This window comes from Antechinus flavipes, chromosome 5 (assembly GCF_016432865.1).
Source record: "Antechinus flavipes isolate AdamAnt ecotype Samford, QLD, Australia chromosome 5, AdamAnt_v2, whole genome shotgun sequence".
In the NCBI taxonomy this organism is placed as follows: domain Eukaryota; kingdom Metazoa; phylum Chordata; class Mammalia; order Dasyuromorphia; family Dasyuridae; genus Antechinus; species Antechinus flavipes.
The window spans coordinates 234,570,547-234,591,442 of NC_067402.1; the positions used below are offsets into that span (position 1 = coordinate 234,570,547).

Sequence of the window (20,896 nt, forward strand, 5' to 3'; positions counted from 1 at the left end):
TATGAAAATTGAGAGGCTGCCCATCAATTGGGGAATAACTGTACAAGTTCTGGTAAATGATAGTGTTGGAATATTATTGTACTATAAGAAAAGTTGAGCAGGATGCTTTCAGGAAAACATGGAAAGACATACATGAATTGATGCAAAGTGAAGTGAGAAGTTCAGAAGAACATTGAACACAATAACAGGAATATTGTATGATGATGAATTGTGAATGAGTTAACCATTCCAAAAATACAAAGATTCAAGACAATTCTGAAAGATCTATGAAGAAAAATGTTTTCTATCTTCAGAAAAAGAACTGAAGCAACTTGAATGCAGATTGAAGAATACTGTTTTTCTACTTCATTTTCTTGGAATTTTTAGTTTTTTCATTTATTTTAAACACACATTGCTTTACGAATCAGTTGGTAGAGAAAAATAAAACCAAAATGGAAAAACCAAAGGAGAGATTAAAAAAACAGAAAAAAAGAAGTGAACACAGTATGTGTTGATATACAAACAGTCTCCTTAATTCTTTTTCTGGATGCATATGTCCAGAGTCTATTGGGATTGCTTTGGATCACTGAACTACTGGGAAGAACCAAGCCTTTCATAGTGGATCAGCATACATTTTTGCTCTTATTCTGTACAACATATTCCTGATTCTGCTTGTTTAGCTCAGCATAATCAGTTTGTCATTTTGTTATAGAACAACAATACTCTGTTACCTTCATATATCACAACGTGTTCAGCTATTCCCCAACTGATGGCCATTTACTCATTTTCTAATTCTTTGCTACTACAAAAAGGGCTGTACAAACATTTTTGCACATTTGGGTCTTTTTCCCTCCTTTATGATTCTCTTGGTATACAGAATCAGTCATGGCATTGCTGGGTCAAAAGGTATGCACAGTATGAGAACCTTTGGGGCATAGTTCCAAATTACTCTCCAGAATGTTAGATCATTTCATAACTCCACCGACAAAGCATTAGTATACCAGTTTTCCCATATCCTCTCCAATATTTATCATCATCTTTTCCTGTCATCTTAGCCAATATGAGAGGTATGAAGCAGTACTTCAGAATTGTTTTAATTTATATTTCTCTAATCAAGAGTGATTAAGAGAATGTTTTGATATAAGTATAAATGGCTTTAATTTCATCATCTGAAAATTGTTTGTTCATATCCTTTGACCATTTATCAATTGGGGGATGATTTATATTCTTATAAATTTGACATAATACTTTATATATCTTAGAAATGAGACCTTTATCAGAAACACTAGCTGTAAAGATTTTTCCCCAGCTTTGTACTTCCCTTTTAATCGTGTTTCTATTGATTTTCTCTGTGTATAAACTTTTTCATTTAATGTAATCAAAACTGTCCATTTTACCTTTCATACTGTTCTTTAGGTCTTCTTGGTCATAAATTCCTCCCTTCTCCAAAGACTTGATGGGAGATCTAATTGGTTTATGGTATGATCATTTATGCCCAAATCATGTATCCATTTTGATTTTATTTTTCTATGGAGTATGAGATGTAGGTTTATGTAGAAGGCTGAAACTCTGAAAAAGATGTGCTTGAATCAGACAAGACAGCACTTAAGGCTAATTACTATTTGATGTGCAATAATGGCTCTATAAGCATATATTTAGATGGTTCTCCTCACCATTAGTGCTTGCTGAATATGTGGTAGTGAGGTAATTGTAAGCAAGGATTGGAGGGCTGAGGGAGAGAAGTCAGGATAACTTGGTAGCAGGAGGAGAGAGTCTGGAGACTCCAGACTCCAGAAACCAGGATACATCTTTGGCAAACCACATGGCAGCTTGCCTGCCTCCTTCACTTCTCCCACTAAAGACCAAGGACTTTGATTTATCCTGACTCTGGCTGATCCTGAGACCCTCCAGGGAGCTAACCTATACTTTATATTTGGCTCCCCAATGTGGACTAAGGACCCTAATTTCAGTGAAGAAGTCCCTGTGACCAGGAAATAGAGTTAGTATTTTAATAGACAAAAAGGGAACTTACTTTGTTAAGGGCTAAACTAGTAACTTTTGTTTTCTAGCTGAAATGAAGCAGATCTTAGGGAAAAATTCACCCCCACTCCCACATCCACCCCAAGGGAGCTCTATAGAAAGCATACTTAAACTAATAAAGAGGCAAAGTTTGCTTGTAACTTGGGAGCAGATTGCTGGACTTTTGCAAATATTAGAATGCACATCCCCTTGGTTCTTCAAGGAAAAAGAAATAGAGGCAGATAATTGGAAACTAGTAGGAGGTCAACTATGTGAATATTACAGTGATGATCGTCCTGATTAAATTTCTAAGGAAACATTCCATATATACAACAAGTTCTAGGAAAAATAAATGTTCTAAAGAGAACAGTCAGACAAGGAAGCATGAGGAGAAAGAGAAATAGAAGGGGGATGATGCTAATAAAATAACCCAAAGGCATGGGAAACTTAAAGGGTATGGTGATTCTCATTCTCATAGTCCAGCTTCATCTCCAACTATACCTCAGCAGGCTCTTGACCCTCCCCCATAAACTTCACATTGCAAAAATTGACTCAATTGCAAAAAACACTACTTAAAGCCAAAGAGGAAGGGAAGATTTGAGAATAGAAATTTATCCTGTGATTGAACAGCTTAACTCTTCAGGTCAAGAAAGGAGAAGATACACTCCTTTTAATCTAGAAATTATCAAAGATCTGGAAAAGGCTTGCACTCTTTATGGGTCTACATCATCTTATGTTAAGATATTATTACAGAATTTGGCTTATGAAATTTTAATCCTTAGTGACTGGAAATCTATAGCAAGGGCATGCATAGAACCTATTGTGACTTTCTGAATATAGTGAACTCTGTAGGACACAAGCCCACTGAAATAGGCAAATGGGAGTTAATACACCAATCACTTGTGACCAACTAACAGGTATAGGTTCTTATGCAGACACTTCAGCACAGATTGATTACCCCATAGCAACATATGAGCAAATGGCTTCTGCTGCTATCAAAGCATGGGGCACCCTCCCAGGAAGACAGAGGGGAAGCCTTAACAAAAATAGAGCAAGGTCCAAATAAACTCTTGGCTGATTTTGTGGGACATCTGGCCCCAGCTGTCATATGAACTATTGGTGAAAATGCAGCAATAGAAATTATGATAAGGCAACTTGCTAAAGAAAATGCTAATGAGGTTTGTAAAAGAATTATATTAGGACTACACAAGGATGCTCCTTTAGAGGAGATCATAAGACGCTGTGCCACAGTGGGCACAAATACCTTTTATAGACAGGCTATGATGCAGACTTCCCAAGATCTGAACCTGGAAGACAGGGTCCCTTTTGTCAAGGGACTTTCAGAGAGACTCGTCAATGCTTTCAATGTGGTAAAGTGGGGCATTTGAAAGCTCAATGTTGGCATAAAGACAGAATGAGATCCAAAACCCCATGTCCAAAATGCAACAGAGACTCCCATTAGGCATCAGAATATAGATTGACTCAGGGAAATGGGATGGGGAGCCCAGCCCCAGGGCCCAAAGCAAAAAATACTTGGAGCATGGTGCCAGCCGATGCTATACCCAGGGAGTCTTTAGAAGTTCAGTACTCAGACATAATCAATCAGCCAAGAAGCAACCTAATAGGAGAAAGGGATTACACAATCAATCAGCCAAGAAGCAACCTGATGGAAGAAAGGGATTAAATTTGGGGAGAACAGAGTTGTATGCAGCTGGGATTACTGAGATATCCCCTGAAGAGCTGAAATTTGTTCTTCTCCAGCCTATGGATCTCCTCTCTCCAGGGACAAAGGGTTTGACCATTTCACCTCCTGAGAGAGCTTACAAAACAGTGTCCATCGATACACTGATGTAGGAAACTGGGGAATGTGTAGATAATATCCCAGTCACTAATACAAGTAGACAATGTGTGACATATCAACCAGGAGAAGTAGTAGCATCAGGTTTACTGATACAGGCTCTTAATAGGCAATCTGGAGATAGTTGCCCAGATGCTGACTCCAAGCAGCAGAATCCAGGAACATAGAACTGACCAACCTATGCTCACTATCTATATAAATGGTATGCCATTACAAGGATTGGTAGACACTGGTGCAGATTGTACAGTCATTAGAGGTGCCAACTGGCACAGTCACTGGCCAAAGATTAAGGCTTAATCTGCCTTAATCTACATGTCTGGCGTAGGAGGATCAATAGCAGCTGAAGTTAGTGCGACCCCTTTGAGATGGACTTTTGGAGGTGAAACAGGAGTTTTTACTCCTTTTAAAGTTGAAAAAATCCCTATCAATTTGTAGGGAAGGGACATTGTAAACAATTAGGGTTAAAAATGAATAAGTACTTCCGTTTTTTAGGCAGGGCTGCTGTTGAAGGACTGCCAACACTCTCAACTGTTCCTATTTAATAGAAAACTAATATACCAGTGTGGATAGAACAGTGACTCTTAGGTAGTGATAAAATTCATGCCCTTTGCTAGTGATAAAATTCAAGCCTTATTAGATATAGTACAGGAACAACTTGACCAAGGACACTTCCAACCTTCTCTAAGTCCTTGGAATTCCCCTGTATTTGTTGTAAGAAAGAAATCTGGAAAATGGAGGATGTTGACTGATTTAAGAAAAGTAAATGAACAGATGGAAACTATGAGAACTTGTCACGCATCTTCTACTTAAGTTGCCTAGAGAATGGTTCCTTTGAGTTATAGAAATTAAGGATTGTTTCTAATTCCTCTAGATAAGGAGGATATGAAAAGATTTGCCTTTTCAAGCGTTAACTTAGCTGGGCCTTATAAAAGATATGAATGGACAGTTTTGCCACAAGGAATGAAAAATACCCCTACTATGTGCCAAATATATGTTGCTGTGGTGTTCTCTTCTTTTCTATAATATGATGGTTCTCTGTGAGCAGGTTTCTTGGGGGCTTCTGGAGGCAGCCTTAGTTACAGTTCAGAGTAAATAATCAGCTCAAATACAGCCAGGAGTTAAAATCCAATTTTTTATTGTCTCTTCCAAAATAGCCCAGTTTGCTTTCTTTGGTTCTGAGAGCTCTCCTTGCTATCTTTTGCCTCTGCCAGCTTCTGCCTCTAGCTCAACTCCAACTCTGGCTTCTCAATCCCCTCAACTGACTGACTTCTGGCTTTCAATCTCTTCAACTGAATCTTCATTGACTTGTAGCTCCTTTTCATGCTCTTTTAGAGGTGTGAACTCAAAGGTTGACTCCTCCAAGAGTGGGATTATGGGGGGGTGTAACTTATGAATCTCCCGGACATGTAAACTCTCTTAAAGGTGTGAGCTATAATGTGTGAATTAAGCATTGTTTCTATCAATTCTAATGACTTAACACCTTGTTTCAAGTTCTGGCTCATAACATGTTGCTGCTGCTCTTATTCCAGTAAGAAAAGTATTTCCAAAAGTAATGTTATTACATTACATGGATGATATATTGGGATGTGCACCTGAGAAGCAAATGTTAAAAGCATGTCTACAAAAGACCACAGGAACACTAAGGAACTACAAATTGCATATAGCTCCAGAAAAAAAATTCAAAGACATGCTCCTTTTCAATATTTAGAATATTTTCAATATTTCAATATTTAGAATATCAAGTATACCTTAGGGTGCTTACAGTATAAAAACTTTCCTTAAGAACAGAGAAGCTAAACACCTTAAATGACTTTCAGAAATTGATAGGAGATATCCAATGGATGCATTCAGTGTTAGGCTTGACTACCTATCAATTGCAACCATTACATGACATTTTAAGGGGAGACAGTGCTTTAAACTCATCACGCAAGCTTACAAAAGAAGCTCAAGAGGCTTTGAGAGAAATTGAACTGGCTTTATCCAATGTGGTTGAAAGAGTCACTCAAATACCTTTGGAAATATCAGTTTTTGCTACAAAAGAGGCATCCAGAGCAGTTCTTCATCAAGGAGACAGTGTGATAGAGTGGGTGAACATCCCAGTAAACCAGACCAAAGCCTTACTCCTTACCCAGTGCTTGTGGCTAGAATTTTATTAAAGGCCATTAAGCGAGCAGTACGATTATCTGGGATAAGACCTGACAAGATATACATCTTTTATACTAATGCACAAATTAATGTATGCTGTGAAACCATCCCAGAGTAGCAAATTTTATTGGCCACGGCTCCAAATTTTACACATGGGTCTCCATTAAAGATAACCAGACTATTAGATAATTGGTGATGGATTCTTGAAAAAAAGATTTCTAAAATTCCTCTTAAAGGACCAACTATCTTTACAGATGCATCCAAACATAATATTTGTGCTGTATATTCTCAAGGGAGTAGTCAGAACTCCTTTTCAGTACACTCAGCAGAATGAATTCTATGCAATCATTTTATTTCTTATTATCCAAAAGATATAAATATAATATCTGATTCAGCCTTTTCAGTAGGTGTGGTACAAAGAATTGCCACAGCCCAAGGGAAATTTGTAGCTTCTAATATATATCAGCTCTTTAAGGAACTTGAAGAGCAAGTGAGAAAGCATTCAGATAAGATTTATATCTTGCAAGTCCACTCAAATAGTAGATGTCCAGGTCCTATTTTTGATAGCAATTCAAAGGCAAATAGGCTTCTAACCATGTTAGCCAATATTCCATTATTTCAGGCAACCCAAGAATCTCATTCTAAATCAGGCTGCTCAAGCTTTATGTTTGCAATTTGGGATAACAAAAGAGGAAGCTAGGAGCATAGTAAAAGCCTGTATAGCTTGCCTTCCTTTCCATACTCCTACGCTCCCTCCAGGGAAGAACCCTTGTGGTTTGAGACCGAATGAAATTTGGCAAATGGATGTGACCCATTATAAATCTTCTGGTCATCTATCTTTTATCCATGTTGTAGTAGACACCTTTTCAGGATTTATTTTTGCAATATCAGCAGCAAAAGAGATAGCCCAAATAATCACTGAATTCCTTATACAAGCATTTGCAATTATGGGTGTGCCACCAAAAATACACAGTATAAGATTTTACATACCACTGGCATACCCTTTAATCTTCAAGGACAGGCAATTGTAGAGAAGAGAAATAGAGACATCAAGACACTTCTCCAAAAACAAAAGAAAGGGGGAGCCACAGGTAACCCTAGAGAACTTCTAAACTTAGCTCTTTATACTATTAACTTCTTGATTTTTGACAAAGATGTACTGGCTCCAGTAGACAGGTTTTATAATCCATTGGAAAAGCAGTGTCCAGTGCAAGCAGCTCCACTTGCCTAGATAATTGCCTGGTGATGTGGAGAGATCCAGAAAGTAATGAATGGAAAGGACCAGATAGGTTAACTGCTTGGGGGAGAGGGTTTGCTTGTATCTCTACATTTGGAGAAAGAATCAGATGAGTGCCAACAAGCCATATTCACCTTTTCCATTGGAGAGAGACAAAGCAGACCCTTGAAACGAAGGAGAAAACCCAAGAAACATCAGGTAGTTCCATCACTGATTGTGCCCACCACTGAAGGAGCATGGCAGTTATGGCAATTGACTTGTGGACACCAAAAATTGTTAATAAGACCGATGCAGGCCTTCAAAACCCTCAGGAATCATTGGAATCCCTGAGACATCAAAAAATTGTTGTAGGACTTTAAAACCCTCAGGAATCATTGGATTCCCTGAGACATGACAAGACTCTTGCAGCACTTCAAAATCTGTAGGAATAATTGATTCCCTGATGTAATGGGCTGAAAATTGAGTTGATGCACCTGAGGTCCAAGCACTTAAGGCTAATTACCAATTGGACAATACTCTATTAGCATATGCTTGGAGAAAGAATGGCCCTGCCCAGTCTCTGTGCAGGTTTGAGTTGTTTGGCATATAGAGAGATTGAGAAAAGATTTAGAGGGTGGAGTGAGAAAGCCAGAGTTACTCCTGATAGGATTTGTGAGTTGATTGCTCTTACTTCTTATGGCCATTCCATTCATGTCCACAAAGAATAAAGATCAAGAACTTTTGCTGATCCTGACTCTGGCTGTTTCTAAATTATTCAGAGTGCTAAAGTGGTCATCACACCCTGACACAAGATGAGACTGTTGCAGGACTTTAAAATCTGCAGAAATCATTGGATTCCCTGACACATGATGAGACTGTTGCAGGATTTCAAAATCTACAGCAATCATTGGATTCCCTAACACATAATAAGACTGTTAAAGTTTTCAAGTCCTATTATAGGACTTCAAAAACTTGCAGGGATCATTGGATTCCCTGACACATAAAGTAATGGACAATAGATTGTTTTTGGACTATCTCTTAGCTGCTGAAGGAGGTATATATGTGATTGTTAATTACATGCCCTCCTTCTGGGACTTCTGGAAATCTTTTACATTACCATGTTGATTCATATTGTTTGTTATATTACTACTTGCATGTACAATTCATGTTTGTTTTACCACATTGAGCCTACACCATATTTCTTGCTATGTGCTTGTGTAATACCTCCCATGTTGATAGATTTGTGTATACCTGTTTCTAGAAACCTGCTAACAATATCTGGCTTGATTCCCCACTTCCCTTTGATGTTTTTCATCTCTCTTCCTGAGAAGTCAGAATCAAGGAGGGCATGATCATCTTTTTGGGATTCTCACCTCCCTGAAAAGTCAAGTAGGGTGTGAGCAGCTGTGTTCTAAAACAAAAGAAAGTGGGAGGTGTAGAGGACTGAAACTCTGAAAAAGGTGTGCCTGAATCAGACAATAGAGCACTTAAGGCTAATTACCTATTTCATGTGAGATAATGGCTCTATAAGCATATATTTAGATGATGGCTCTCCAAACCATTGGTGCTTGCTGAATTTGTGGTGGTGAGGTAATTGTAGGCAAGAATTGGAGGGCTGAGGGAGAGAAGTCAGGGTCACTTGGCAGCAGGACAAGGATGAGAGAGGCTGGAGACTCTGGACTCCAGAATCCAAGATATATCTTTGGCAAGCCACATGGCAGCTTGTCTGCTTCTTTCACTTCTCCCCCTTAAGACCAAGGACTCTGCCTTATCCCTGAGGCCCTCCAAGGAGCTATCCCATACTTTATAGGTCTATGCCAAGTTTCTGACATTATTTTCCAATTTTCCTACTGAGTTCTTATTCTGGAAGCTAGAGTTTGGGGGTATATCAAATACTAGATTGCTATAGACCTTGTTATTGTGTCATATGTATCTAATCTAATCCACTGATCCACCACTCTATTTCTTAGCCAGTACCAAATGGTTTTGATGACTGCTGTTTTATAAAAAAATTTCAAGTTTGGTACTGCTAAGCCACAATCCTTTGTATTTAATTAATTCTCTTGATATTTTTGACCTTTTGTTCTTTCAGAAGAATTGTTATTATTTTTTCTATTTCTATAAAATAATGTTTTGGTAGTTTGATTGTTATGGCACTGGAAAAGAAGACCAATTTAGGCAGAATTGTCATTTTTATTATATTAGTTCGGTCTACCCATATGCAATTGATATTTTTCCAACTGTTTAAAGTGGAATTTATTTGTGTGAGAAATGTCTTGTAATTTTGTTCTTGAATTTGTCTTGGTAGATAGACTCCCAAATATTTTATTTTGTCTACAATAATTTTAAATAGAACTTCTCTATCTCTTCCTGATGGAATTTGTCAGTAATATATGGGAATGCTGATGATTTAATGATTTGGGTGGGTTTATTTTATATCCTGCAACTTTGCTAAAGCTGATAATTGTTTCCAATAGGTTCTTGGATGATTTTCTAGGATTCTCTAAATATATCATCATATCATCTGCAAAGATTGATAATTTTATTTCCTCATTGCCTCTTCTAATTCCTTTAATTTTTTTTATTTTTCTTATTGCTAAAGCCAACATTTCTAGTACAATATTGGATAATAGTGGTGATAATATGCATCATTGTTTCACCCCTGATTTTATGGTATGCATCCAGTTTCACTCCATTACAATTAATGTCTGTTGTAGATTTTAGATAGATACTGTTTAATATTTTAAGGAATGCTCCCTTTATCCAATGAGTTTTATATTTTGTCAAAAGCTTTTTCTGCATCTATTGAGATTATCATATGAATTCTGTTGGTTTTGTTACTGATATGATTGATTATGCTTATAGTTTTCCTGCTACTTAGCCAGCCCTGTATTCCTGGTATAAATCCTACTTGGTCATAGTATATTATCCTGTTGATAAGATGCTGTATTCTCTTTGCATCAATATTCATTAAGGAGATTGGTCTGTAATTTTCTTTCTCTGTTTTGGCTCTTCCTAGTTTAGGTATCAGTGCCAATTTTGTATCATAGTAGAAATTTGGCAGTACTCCTTAATTATCTATTTTCCCAAATAGTTTACATAGTATTGGAATTAATTGTTCTTTAAATGTTTGGTAGAATTCACTTGTGAATCCATCTGTTCCTGGAGATTTTTTCTTCATTTATTAATGAAGTTCATTAATAACTTGGTCAATTCCTTTTTCTAAAATGGCACTATTTAAGTAATTTATTTCCTCTTCTATTAATCTAGGCAATTTATAAATTTGTAAATATTCATCCACTTCAGTTACGATTGTCAGACTTGCTACCATATAGTTGGGCAAATTAGCTCCTAATTATTGCTTTAATTTCTTTTTCATTGGTGATAAGTTTATCCTTTTCATTTTTTATTCTAATGATTTGGTTTTTTCCTTTCCTTTTTTTGATCAAATTAACATAAAAACACGCTTAGTTTTGTTTATTAGTTCAACAGTTTTATTAGTTTCCATTTTGTCAATCTATCCTTTGAGCTTCTAATTTGGTATTTAATTGAGGTTTTTAATTTGTTCTTTTCCTAGCTTTTTTAGTTGCATGCCTCTCATTGCTCTCCTGTTTCTCTATTTTATTCAAATAACTATTTAGAGTCATAAAATTTCCTCTAAGAAATGCTTTGGCTGCATCCCATAGGCTTTGGTATGTTGTCTCATTAATGTCATTCTCTTGAATGAAATTATGGATTGTTTCTGTGATTTATTGTTTGACCCACTCATTTTTTAGAATTAGATTATTTAATTTCCAATTGGTTTTTCCTTGGCTCTTCATTGAATATAATTTTTGTTGCATTGTGGTCTGAAAAGAAAGCATTTACTATTTCTACATTTGATTGTGAGATTTTTATGCCCTAATGTATGGTCAATTTTTATGTAGGTGCCATATACTGTTGAGAAAATGGCATATTCCTTTCTGTCCCTATTCAATTTTCTGCAGAGAGCTATCAATATAGGTTTTCTAGGATCCTATTAACCTCCCTAATTTCTTTCTTATTTATTTTGTGGTTAATTTGTCTGATTCTGAGAGGGAAAAGTTGAGGCCCCCACTAGAATAATTCTGCTATTTCTTCCTGTAACTGGTTTAAAAATCTTCTCTAGGAATTTGCCTGCTCTACCATTTGGTACATACACATTTAGTATCATTACTACTTTATTATTTATGATATTCTTTATCAACATGTACTTTCCTTCCTTATCTCTTTCAATAAGATCTATTTTTACTTTTGCTTTATCTAAGATCAGAATGGCTACTCCTGCTTTTTTTACTTCAGGGAAAGCATAATAAATTCTGTTCCAGCCTTTTACCTTTACAGAGTAAAGGTCAAATATGTTTCTTGTAAATATGTTGTAGTATTCTGTTTTTTTAATCCACTCTGCTATTTGCTTCCATTTTATACGAAAGTTCATTCCATTCAAATTCAGTTATGATTAACAGCTCTGAATTTGCCTCCATCCATTTTCTCCCCTGTATATACTTTTGTTCCCTTTCTACCCTGTTCTTAGTCCTGTGCTTTTTCCCCCCACCCCACCTGCTACCTTATCTCCTATCTTCCTCCCTTCTCTTAGTAGTATTTTTTTTTAATCCAGTCCACCCCTCTTCTTTCCCATATTTAAAAAGCTCTCAGAGGCTTTAGAGTACCAACCCTGAAGTCAGGAGGACCTGAATTCAAATCTGACCTCAGACACAACACTTCCTACCTGTGTGACCCTAGGCAAGTCACTTAACCCCAATTGACTCAGAAAAAAAAAAGCTCTCACCTAATTTTATTTTCCCTATTTATCTTTGTAAAATCCTCTTCTTGTGACTAAAATCCTTAAGAAAGCCTCTCTGAGAGCTTTTGTGACTATCCTCTATAGTATATAGTATACTATAAACTAATTGGAATATTGTAGAAATTTAATAATTATCTGTGAATTGAGTAGTCAAAATCTAATTGTTATAATAAGAATATCACACAATGGAAAGGGAAATAAAAATAATAACATCTGACTCCTCTTTTTCATGACTAAATTCCTTGAGAGGGCCATCTACCATCTGGGACTCAACTTTCAGTCTTATTATTTTAACTGGACAGTCTAACTTCTAACCTCATCATTCAAATGAAACTGTTGTTTCCAAAGTTACCAATAATCCAATTGCCAAATCTAATTACCTTATCTCAAAGTCTTATCTTTTTTGGCCTCTCAACAGCTTTGGAACTGTCAGTTACCCTTTTCTCCTTGATAATTCATTTTTCTAGGATGTGACAACACTGTCCTTTCCTGGATTTCCTCCTACATATCTGAATAATATTTCCTTTACTAGATTTTCATTCAGGTCACATCCATTAACAATGGGTATCCCTCGAGTTTCTGTCCCAGGTTCTCTTTCTCTTCTTGCTCTATTAGCTCACACAGATTCAAATAATACCTCTAAGCACATAACTCTCACATCTATTTATAGAGCCCTAACCTCTTTTCTAAAATCTAGTCTTGAACCTCCAACTGCCTTTTGGACATCTAGAATACATGAGATCTTATATATCATAAATACAATGTGTTAAAGTCAACACATCCAAAATAAATTCACTATAATTTCCCTGCTAAATCTTCCGAACTTTGCTACTACTATCACTTCAATCTATCCTACATTTAGCTATCAAAGTGATCTTCCTAAAGCTGTCATCTCCTTAATTCAATAAATTCCAGTGTCCTATTACTTTCAGGATCAAACAAGAAATCCTACATTTGAATTTTAAAGTCCTTGATAACCTGATCCATTTCTATATTTCCAGGCTTCTTATATTTTACTTCCTTCCATGTAATATATACTTACCCTGGCCTCCTACTATTATTTGCACCAGAAAGCCTATATTCTGACTGACATTTTTATTGGCTGCCCTCTATGACTATTTCTCTTTTTTTGAATTCAGAAACCTTAGTATTGTTCTGACTCATAGTAAGCAATTAATAAATGCTTCTTAACTGAGTGATGAGGAAATCAGAGCCAGATTTTTAAAATTTAATGTTTCAGATTTGTTTTATTATAATGATGACAATGCTGCTTTTCTTTAACCATTTATTAAAATAAATTTCCATTATAATGCATGTTCTTTTCTTCATTGGCTAATGGGGTCATTATTTAGAGAGAAAATCAATAGTTTACTTAAGTTTAAGACAGCAAGTGATCATCCCGCAATTCTGAATGTAAAACTTAGGAAAGTGGAATATATGAGTTTGGTTTCTTTAGTTAGTTCCACTGTACCTTGTAAGAATGTAAGGTGAAAAAGAAGCTGGATTATCCTGCTCTGAGAACAATGGCATCGATCCTCCCATTATCCACATACGGAAAAATAAAGTCATAATCACCTTTGGGAAGAAAGAAATTTGATTGCATTAGGCCCCTGAACCATCTTTCTTCAAGTACTTCAAAATGCTGTACAAATACACATTTTTAAGTTTTACTCTTAGAAAAAGTCGAATTGTTGAAAATGAGTTTAAAAGAGCAAAAGGGAAGAAAAGCAGTATAGGATGTAGCCACAAGAACCAAAGAAAAACAGTATTCAGTGTCTTCCACTATCTGTATCCAATTTACCTTTTTCAAAGTGATTTCAGATAACTTTTCCCACAATATACTATTCAAAATTGTGACTAATTTGGATTACTGCTCACTACCTAATCCCATTCTGCTTTCTCTTGTTTTGGTACATTTTCACAGGCTAACTATCATACTTAGAACACATTCCTTCCTCATCTCTGCCTACTATAAAGTATGTCTCCATTTAAGGCCCAGTTTAAATACTACTTCCTTCTCCCATCCTCTTTGTTCATAACACTTGATATAGTTCTCTTCATGACATTTGTCACATTCCAATGGACCAAGAAAGGCATAATGATTAAGAAAAACTCAGAGAACAAAATCATTGCCTCTTTTCTCTGCCCAATTACTTGCATTTATTTTTAAATGCACAAATAATTATGATATAAGACAGAATGTGACAAATGGGAAGCTGGCAACATCTAGAAGAGGGCCAAAAGAGTACAACCCAAATTAGTTGGTGGATATACATTCAAGGGAATACCAGTCAGTAGAGTCTATATGTCTGCCACAGCAACTTCTGGTGGAAACTGTCTGTGACTCAAAAAGCAACATTTGGCAAAAACAATATTTTTGGAATATTGGATATTGTCCAATGAAGACTATAAAAAGTGAACAGTGGCAACAATACAATAATAATATATAAGACTTTAGTGGCCAGATATTATCAGAAGCACGAATTTCCCCATGATGAATTATTTGTGCAAGATTAATCTATACCCCAGATTTATAAGGAATGTAACCTTTCTTACGTCATTTCACTAAATGTCTTTACTTTGAATTAATCATGTAATATAGTCTCTAAATATATTGATGGGAGCTCATTAGCTATACTCCTAATGGATCAGGTCAACAAAGTCAACTGACCTTGGGGCAGTCATCTCTGGAAGAACTGCCCTGTGATTTGTGGGGGAAAGTTCTTCCAAGCACGAAATGTACCTGACTCTATATCACTATTACATTATAAGCTCTCTGGGACCTAGAAGTTAGTAGACATTTAATAAATTGTTCCTTATTGAACTGCATAAATTTAACAAACATTTAAAATACCTATATCAAACCTCTTAGCTCCTGAATCTCAACGTTTTCAATATTTATTTGTTCTAAAGCAAATAACAGTGATTTTTTTCTTACAATAAAAGATAAGAAAGTATTCCTTTTTATCTTTTTAGATTTTAGATGATCTTTTTTTAGATTAAAATTATTAGCTTATATTCTAGAATTAAACTAAGGTTGTAAGTATGAATTTTACATGGTCAGAGTAACATTTCATTCTAATGAGTTTTGTTTTATGAAAGTCCATGCAATTATATCTTCTAGTTTCGATTTTCCTATGTGTGTGAAACCATTAAAGTCAATGTCAGTACTTTGATTTTTTAAGGCAAACATAGATGTATTTTATAAAAGCAAATCTAAATTTTAAAATAAAATGAGGAATTTACAGCAAAATTCAAAAGCATTTCAAAAATTGCAGAGTGGGTATATCAAATTTTCTATACAGTATAAAAGCATGAAAATTCGAAACTTTAGGGTGAATTGGCAAATGTAGGGTGTTTAGCAAATTTTCAGATTGTCTTTAAAGATTTAAGTCTCATTTAATAATACATATAAACTACATAATTAGCAGGGGGAAAATTTTTTTTGAGGCAATCAGGGTTAAATGACTTGCCCAAAGTCACACTGTTAGTATATGAGACTAGATTTGAACTCCTAATTCTAGGACTACTGCTCTATCCCCTCTGCCAACTACTTGCCCCTCAGGGGAAAACTTTTAAAATGTTTTTTTTTACTGAAAAAATGGGGAAGGGAAGGATTTTAATATATGAAATAAAAAGGAACAGTAATAAAATTTAAAAGACAATGTAAAAAAGTGTATACATTAACAAGTCAGTAAAAGGGACTAATTACTATTTTCAAACTGCTATTATCAATGAGTTAATGTAAGATACATTGTTCAATCTAAGAACTCCCAGAAAAAAAAATGTCTCCTAAATCTTATGGCATATGGTATCTTGTAACTGATATAATCTATGCTGAATTTTTTTTTATCTCTAGTTTTGCACAGACTTTTCTTCAAATCTGCCTACAGATGTATTTCATTCAATTTTTATAGTATTCTTTTCTGGATAATTAAATGATCCTTTGCTTGCAGAATATATTCTTTACTTTTGAGTAAAAGAGTCATACTTGTATACTAATTGAAGACACATTCTTATAGGAAATTTTTAAGGTGTTTTATAACCTTCTCTTTTATTTTTTAATTTCTATGATTAATTTTGTTGAATAATATTGATACAATCTCTGAACAAAATTGTATAGAATATATTTTTGGTTGGAGAACTCAAAAGTATATCTTTACTTACATAGCTTATGACCAAAGTAGCTCTTTTTAAAAATGGCCTTGTAGCATATAGGAAATTCTGCTTGCTGTTTGTAGTCAGGTACCTAAAACAAGAGGGAAAAAAAGGATATTTTCTGGGATAACTGCTATTCATCACGAATATGCTTATGTTGTAAACAATGCTCATGTGATCTTTTGACACTAGCTCATTACGTCCTATGGGATGCTCGGACTTTCCATGCATTCCCCTTTTACTCAAAAGTGGCCTATTAGGAAATGCCTGATCTCACCAACCATTGCCAGCTCCTACCCTAATACACTTGATGAAACTTAATCTTCATGCATATCTCTCATCTCCTCCCTTACTCACTGGGAAGGCAAGCAATATATCAATTAAACATACAAAAAAATTCAAAACATATTTCCATACTAGCCATATTTCAAAGAAAGCAAGAAAAATAAAAACATAAGAAAAATACACTTTAATTTTCACTCAGAGTTCATTAGTTCTCTCTCAGGAGAAATATTTTTAGCATGAGTCCTTTGAAATTGTATTAGATCACTGTATTGATCAAAGCAGTCAAGTCTTTCATAATTGATTATTATATAACATTAATGTTACTATGCACAATGATCTCCCAATTCTTTTTGATTCACTTTGCTTCAGTTCCTATACATCTTACCATGTTTTTTTCCCCCTGAAACCACCCCTCCTTGTGATTTCTTATAGCATAATACTATTCCATCATAATCATATGCCATTACTTGCTCAGCCATTCCCTGACTGAAGAGCATCTTCTCAATTACCTATTCTTTGCCACAACAAAAAAAAAAAAGGGCTATAAATATTTCTGTACATATAGGTCCTCTTTCTTTTCCTTTGATTTCTTTTGGTATACAAACATATTAATCATATTGCTTAGGCAAATGGTTTTATAGAAGATAGTTCCAAATTGTTTTCCAGAATGATAGGACCAGTTCACTACGATACCAGGTACCTATTTTTTCCTCTCAAACCTTTTTCTTATTCTCTTCCCCATATTTTGCTGGGGAACTGGAGTATTAGGACTGTGATTTCTTAGCCTATTCCTTAGCACCATAGAGAGAAACTAGGCTGGAGATGCCAACTGATTCTACCTTTGCCCTCATAGTCCCCAACCTGGCCAATGCTGCCTCTCCCAGGATCCACACCTCTTACACCTTTCACGTTAGTCAATCTTAAATATATTTCATAGCACTATAATTTACCCATATTTTCCTATCTAGAATATGTTCTTTCTTTATTCTTATCATTTCATATCAACACAAATCTTACTTCTTTCATAAAATTTACTCTGACCACCTCAACTGAGAAATTTTTTTCATTTCCCTAAATTGTAGTTTGAACTATGAATTTATTGCTTATTATATATTACTTTTTATTGCTGATACCTACAATTCAATTCAATAAGCATTTTTAAAGTACAAATTATTTGTCACAAGCTATGGATGTAAACACATGCTCCCAAAAGTGCAATAAATAAATTGTTTCTTAATAGTTCATGGTGTTATTACTTCCTCTTCTTGCATTCTGATTTTTAAGTAATTATTTTGTTTGACAAAATTTTGTACCTCTTTTTCCATTTGGCCAATTCTGCTTTTTAAGGAATTCTTTTCTTCTGTGAATTTTTATGTCCTTTTTCATTTGACCAATTCTGTTTTTCTAGAAGTTCTCTTCAGTGGATTTTTGTGCCTCTTTTACTCTTTGTCCTATTGTGTTTTTAAAGTGTTTTTTTCTTCAGGAATGTAGATGTCTCTCTAATTCAACTGTTAATTGTCGTTTCATAATTTTCTTAAATCATTTTCATTTTTTTCCCCCAATTTTTCTTCTATCACTCTTATTTTTCTTTACTCTTCTCAGGATTCTTTTTTGGAGAAGGCCAGGTACTTACCCCGTTGTGATTAACAATTAGCACTCCTCTCTGACCTAGAAGTTTGTTCTATAACTATGTATGGGCAATAGCATCATATGTAACCAGTGGTCTTTTTTTTTTTTTAATAACTTTTTTATTGACAGAGCCCATGCCTGGGTAATTTTTTTACAACATTATCCCTTACACTCACTTCAGTTCCAACTTTTCCCCTCCTTCCCCTCATCCCCTCCCCCAGATGGCAAACAGTCCTATACAAGTTAAATATGTCACAGCAGAACTAAACAGTTCTCTTGTTGCATAGGGAAAATTGGATTCAGAAGGTAAAAATAACCTGGGAAGAAAAACAAAAATGCAAGCAGTTTACATTCATTTCCCAATGTTCTTTCTTTGGGTGTAGCTGCTTAACCAGTGCTTAACCTGTCTCTGGGCCGAGAATGCTCAAGGCTACTATTGCTACTGCTGCTGCTGCTATGGTCACTGATGCCACTGGTGTGTGTGCGTGTGAGTTCTGTACAAACCTCTGCCTCAGTGTCACAAACTTCTCCTACCAATTTCTTAAATTTTTTAGGGCACAAAATTTTTCTAATCCAATTTTTTGCTGGTTCTGCTGCTCTAAAATTTGATTTAAACTGTTATTTTAAAGTTGTTTAGAGAAGAATGTTGAGAGAGATCAGCTGGGTGGCGGCTCCTAATCTGATCTCTTAGTTCTACCTCCCCCACGATTTTTAAAGGACTAATTCTCCCTATTTTATCCAAGTTGGAGCTAAAAAACTCAGACTACTAAACTCAGAGGCTTTGTCCTACTACTAACTGACACAGAAACTTTAACTTCCTCCATTTCCAATCTAGGCTAGTTCATTTCTCCTTAAGTGACCTAGCAGCTACCCACAGCTGAGGGTTTGCTACATTGGAGCAGGACTTAGAGAAAATGACAATCAGCTTAGCCTACACAGTTCTATTCTACAGAGCTCAAGATGATGGTTAGAATTGCATATATGTATCACTACAATTGGAAAGGAAGAAATTCTGATAAAGAAAACCTTTCATCGGTACTCAATGTCGAAAAGATAAGGCATAAATTTAGATTCAACTTACCTTTCCAATCTGATCTGACTTATTTCTTATCTGAATTAAATTAAACAAGTTTATTTATTCAATCCTAAACATATTTCATATCACTATAATTTACCCATATTTTCCTATTTAGAATATGTTCTTTCTTTATCCTTGATTATTTCATATCAGCATAAAATTTAATAATAATATTAATAATAAATAATATTAAGTTTCATAATAAATTAATAATAAAATTAATAATAAATTTCACAAAATTTACTCTCCCCACCTCAACTGAGAAACTTTTTTCATTTCCCTAAATTGTAGTTTGAACTATGAATTTATTGCTTATTATGTATTACTTTTTATTTTAAAGCACAAATTGTCACAAGCTATAAATGCCTGCCCCCAAAAGTGCAATAAACTAGATCACATGACCAATAAGATATTTTCTCCAAACCTTACAATCTCTCAAGTTTCTCCACTTCAGAAATTACTAATGAAAAATAAAATAGCTTCAAGTACTGCCATGTTCTAGGATACCAGGTTACTCAAAAAAAAAAAAAAAGTAAAGGAAAAAACACCTCTATTAAGCAAAACTTAGCTTAGTCTCACTCAGCATCATTCCCCACTTCATTTGAGAAGAACATGGAATCACAACATGCCATTCCTAAATGATTCAAAAGGAGAAATGAGAATTATGAGCCATTCACGTCATAAACAAATTCTACATGATCAGGAGAAAGACCTTCAAGTGCAAAAAAACCCCCCAAAAAACCAGTAATATAAAACTACCTTACTCACCAGAAAACACAAAATGTTCTCAAATGATATGTTCCTACAAGTAATGGAGTTCAGGATAAAGCCCAGAGTGACCTGTTCTATAAATCTGAGCTTACACATAAATGAAAAAACATAGTTAACCAATAATAAAATCGATTAGTATCCCATACTTCACAAATTAGTTTCGAAAACAGAAAGAAAATGCCATATCAGAATCCTTTTATCAGACAAAAATCAAATGCAATTCTATCTAATAATAATAAAATCTAAGAAGTAACAATAGAGAGAAAAATCCCATTCCAAATAACTTCAAAATGATTGATCAAGCTCATGGCTCAACTATGCCAATACAAAAAAAAAAAAAAAAAAAAAAAAAAAAAGCCCTACTCCTAAAATTGATTTACACTTTTAAGGCTATATAAAATCAAATTATCAAGATCAGAGAAGGAGGAAGAGTCAAAATGGTAGAGATTGCAACCCAAACAAAAATCTCCCAATATATCTCTCTGAACAAATTTATTATAATTTAACTAAATACTGGAAGAAAAAAGATCAAGTTGATATATTTTTCCAGTTCAAGAGAAGTCAGGAATTGAAAAGTAGAGGGGACAATCACAGAGATCAGGCAATAGTAACAGTGGAAGTGGGTCTGAGAGGTAAATGTGAAAGTCATAGCAACGGCTTTGGGAGCTTTCAGTGAAAAGACTCACAACAGTAGTATAAAGTTCAAAACCAAGAAATAAAACAGGAAAATGAGCCAAAAAAAAAAAAAATCTGTACCATTAAAACAAGTCCTCAAAGAAAAAACAAAACTGTGTGTGAGAGTGTGTGTGTGTGTGTGTGTGTGTGTGTGTGTGTGTGTGTGCTCGTACATTGGACAAAAGCCCAAAAGGACAATTTAAATTATGAATTAAGACTGATAAAGGAAAAATTGAGAAAAGAAATGAAAAGAGAATTAAT

At 34.9% G+C, this 20,896-nt stretch overlaps 1 protein-coding gene across 4 annotated transcripts in view; it reads right to left on the reverse strand.

Annotated features, from left to right (window-relative positions):
• The window catches only part of TMTC1 (transmembrane O-mannosyltransferase targeting cadherins 1), a 261,821-nt gene that overhangs the window by 140,037 nt on the left and 100,888 nt on the right, over positions 1-20,896 (reverse strand). For all 4 annotated transcript variants that reach the window (XM_051961108.1, XM_051961109.1, XM_051961111.1 and 1 more), the window contains 2 exons: positions 16,207-16,288; positions 13,511-13,614 (listed from right to left, as the gene is read on the reverse strand). In XM_051961108.1, coding sequence (XP_051817068.1) covers positions 13,511-13,614; positions 16,207-16,288 — 186 coding nt within the window. The remainder of the gene's footprint in view (positions 1-13,510; positions 13,615-16,206; positions 16,289-20,896) is intronic.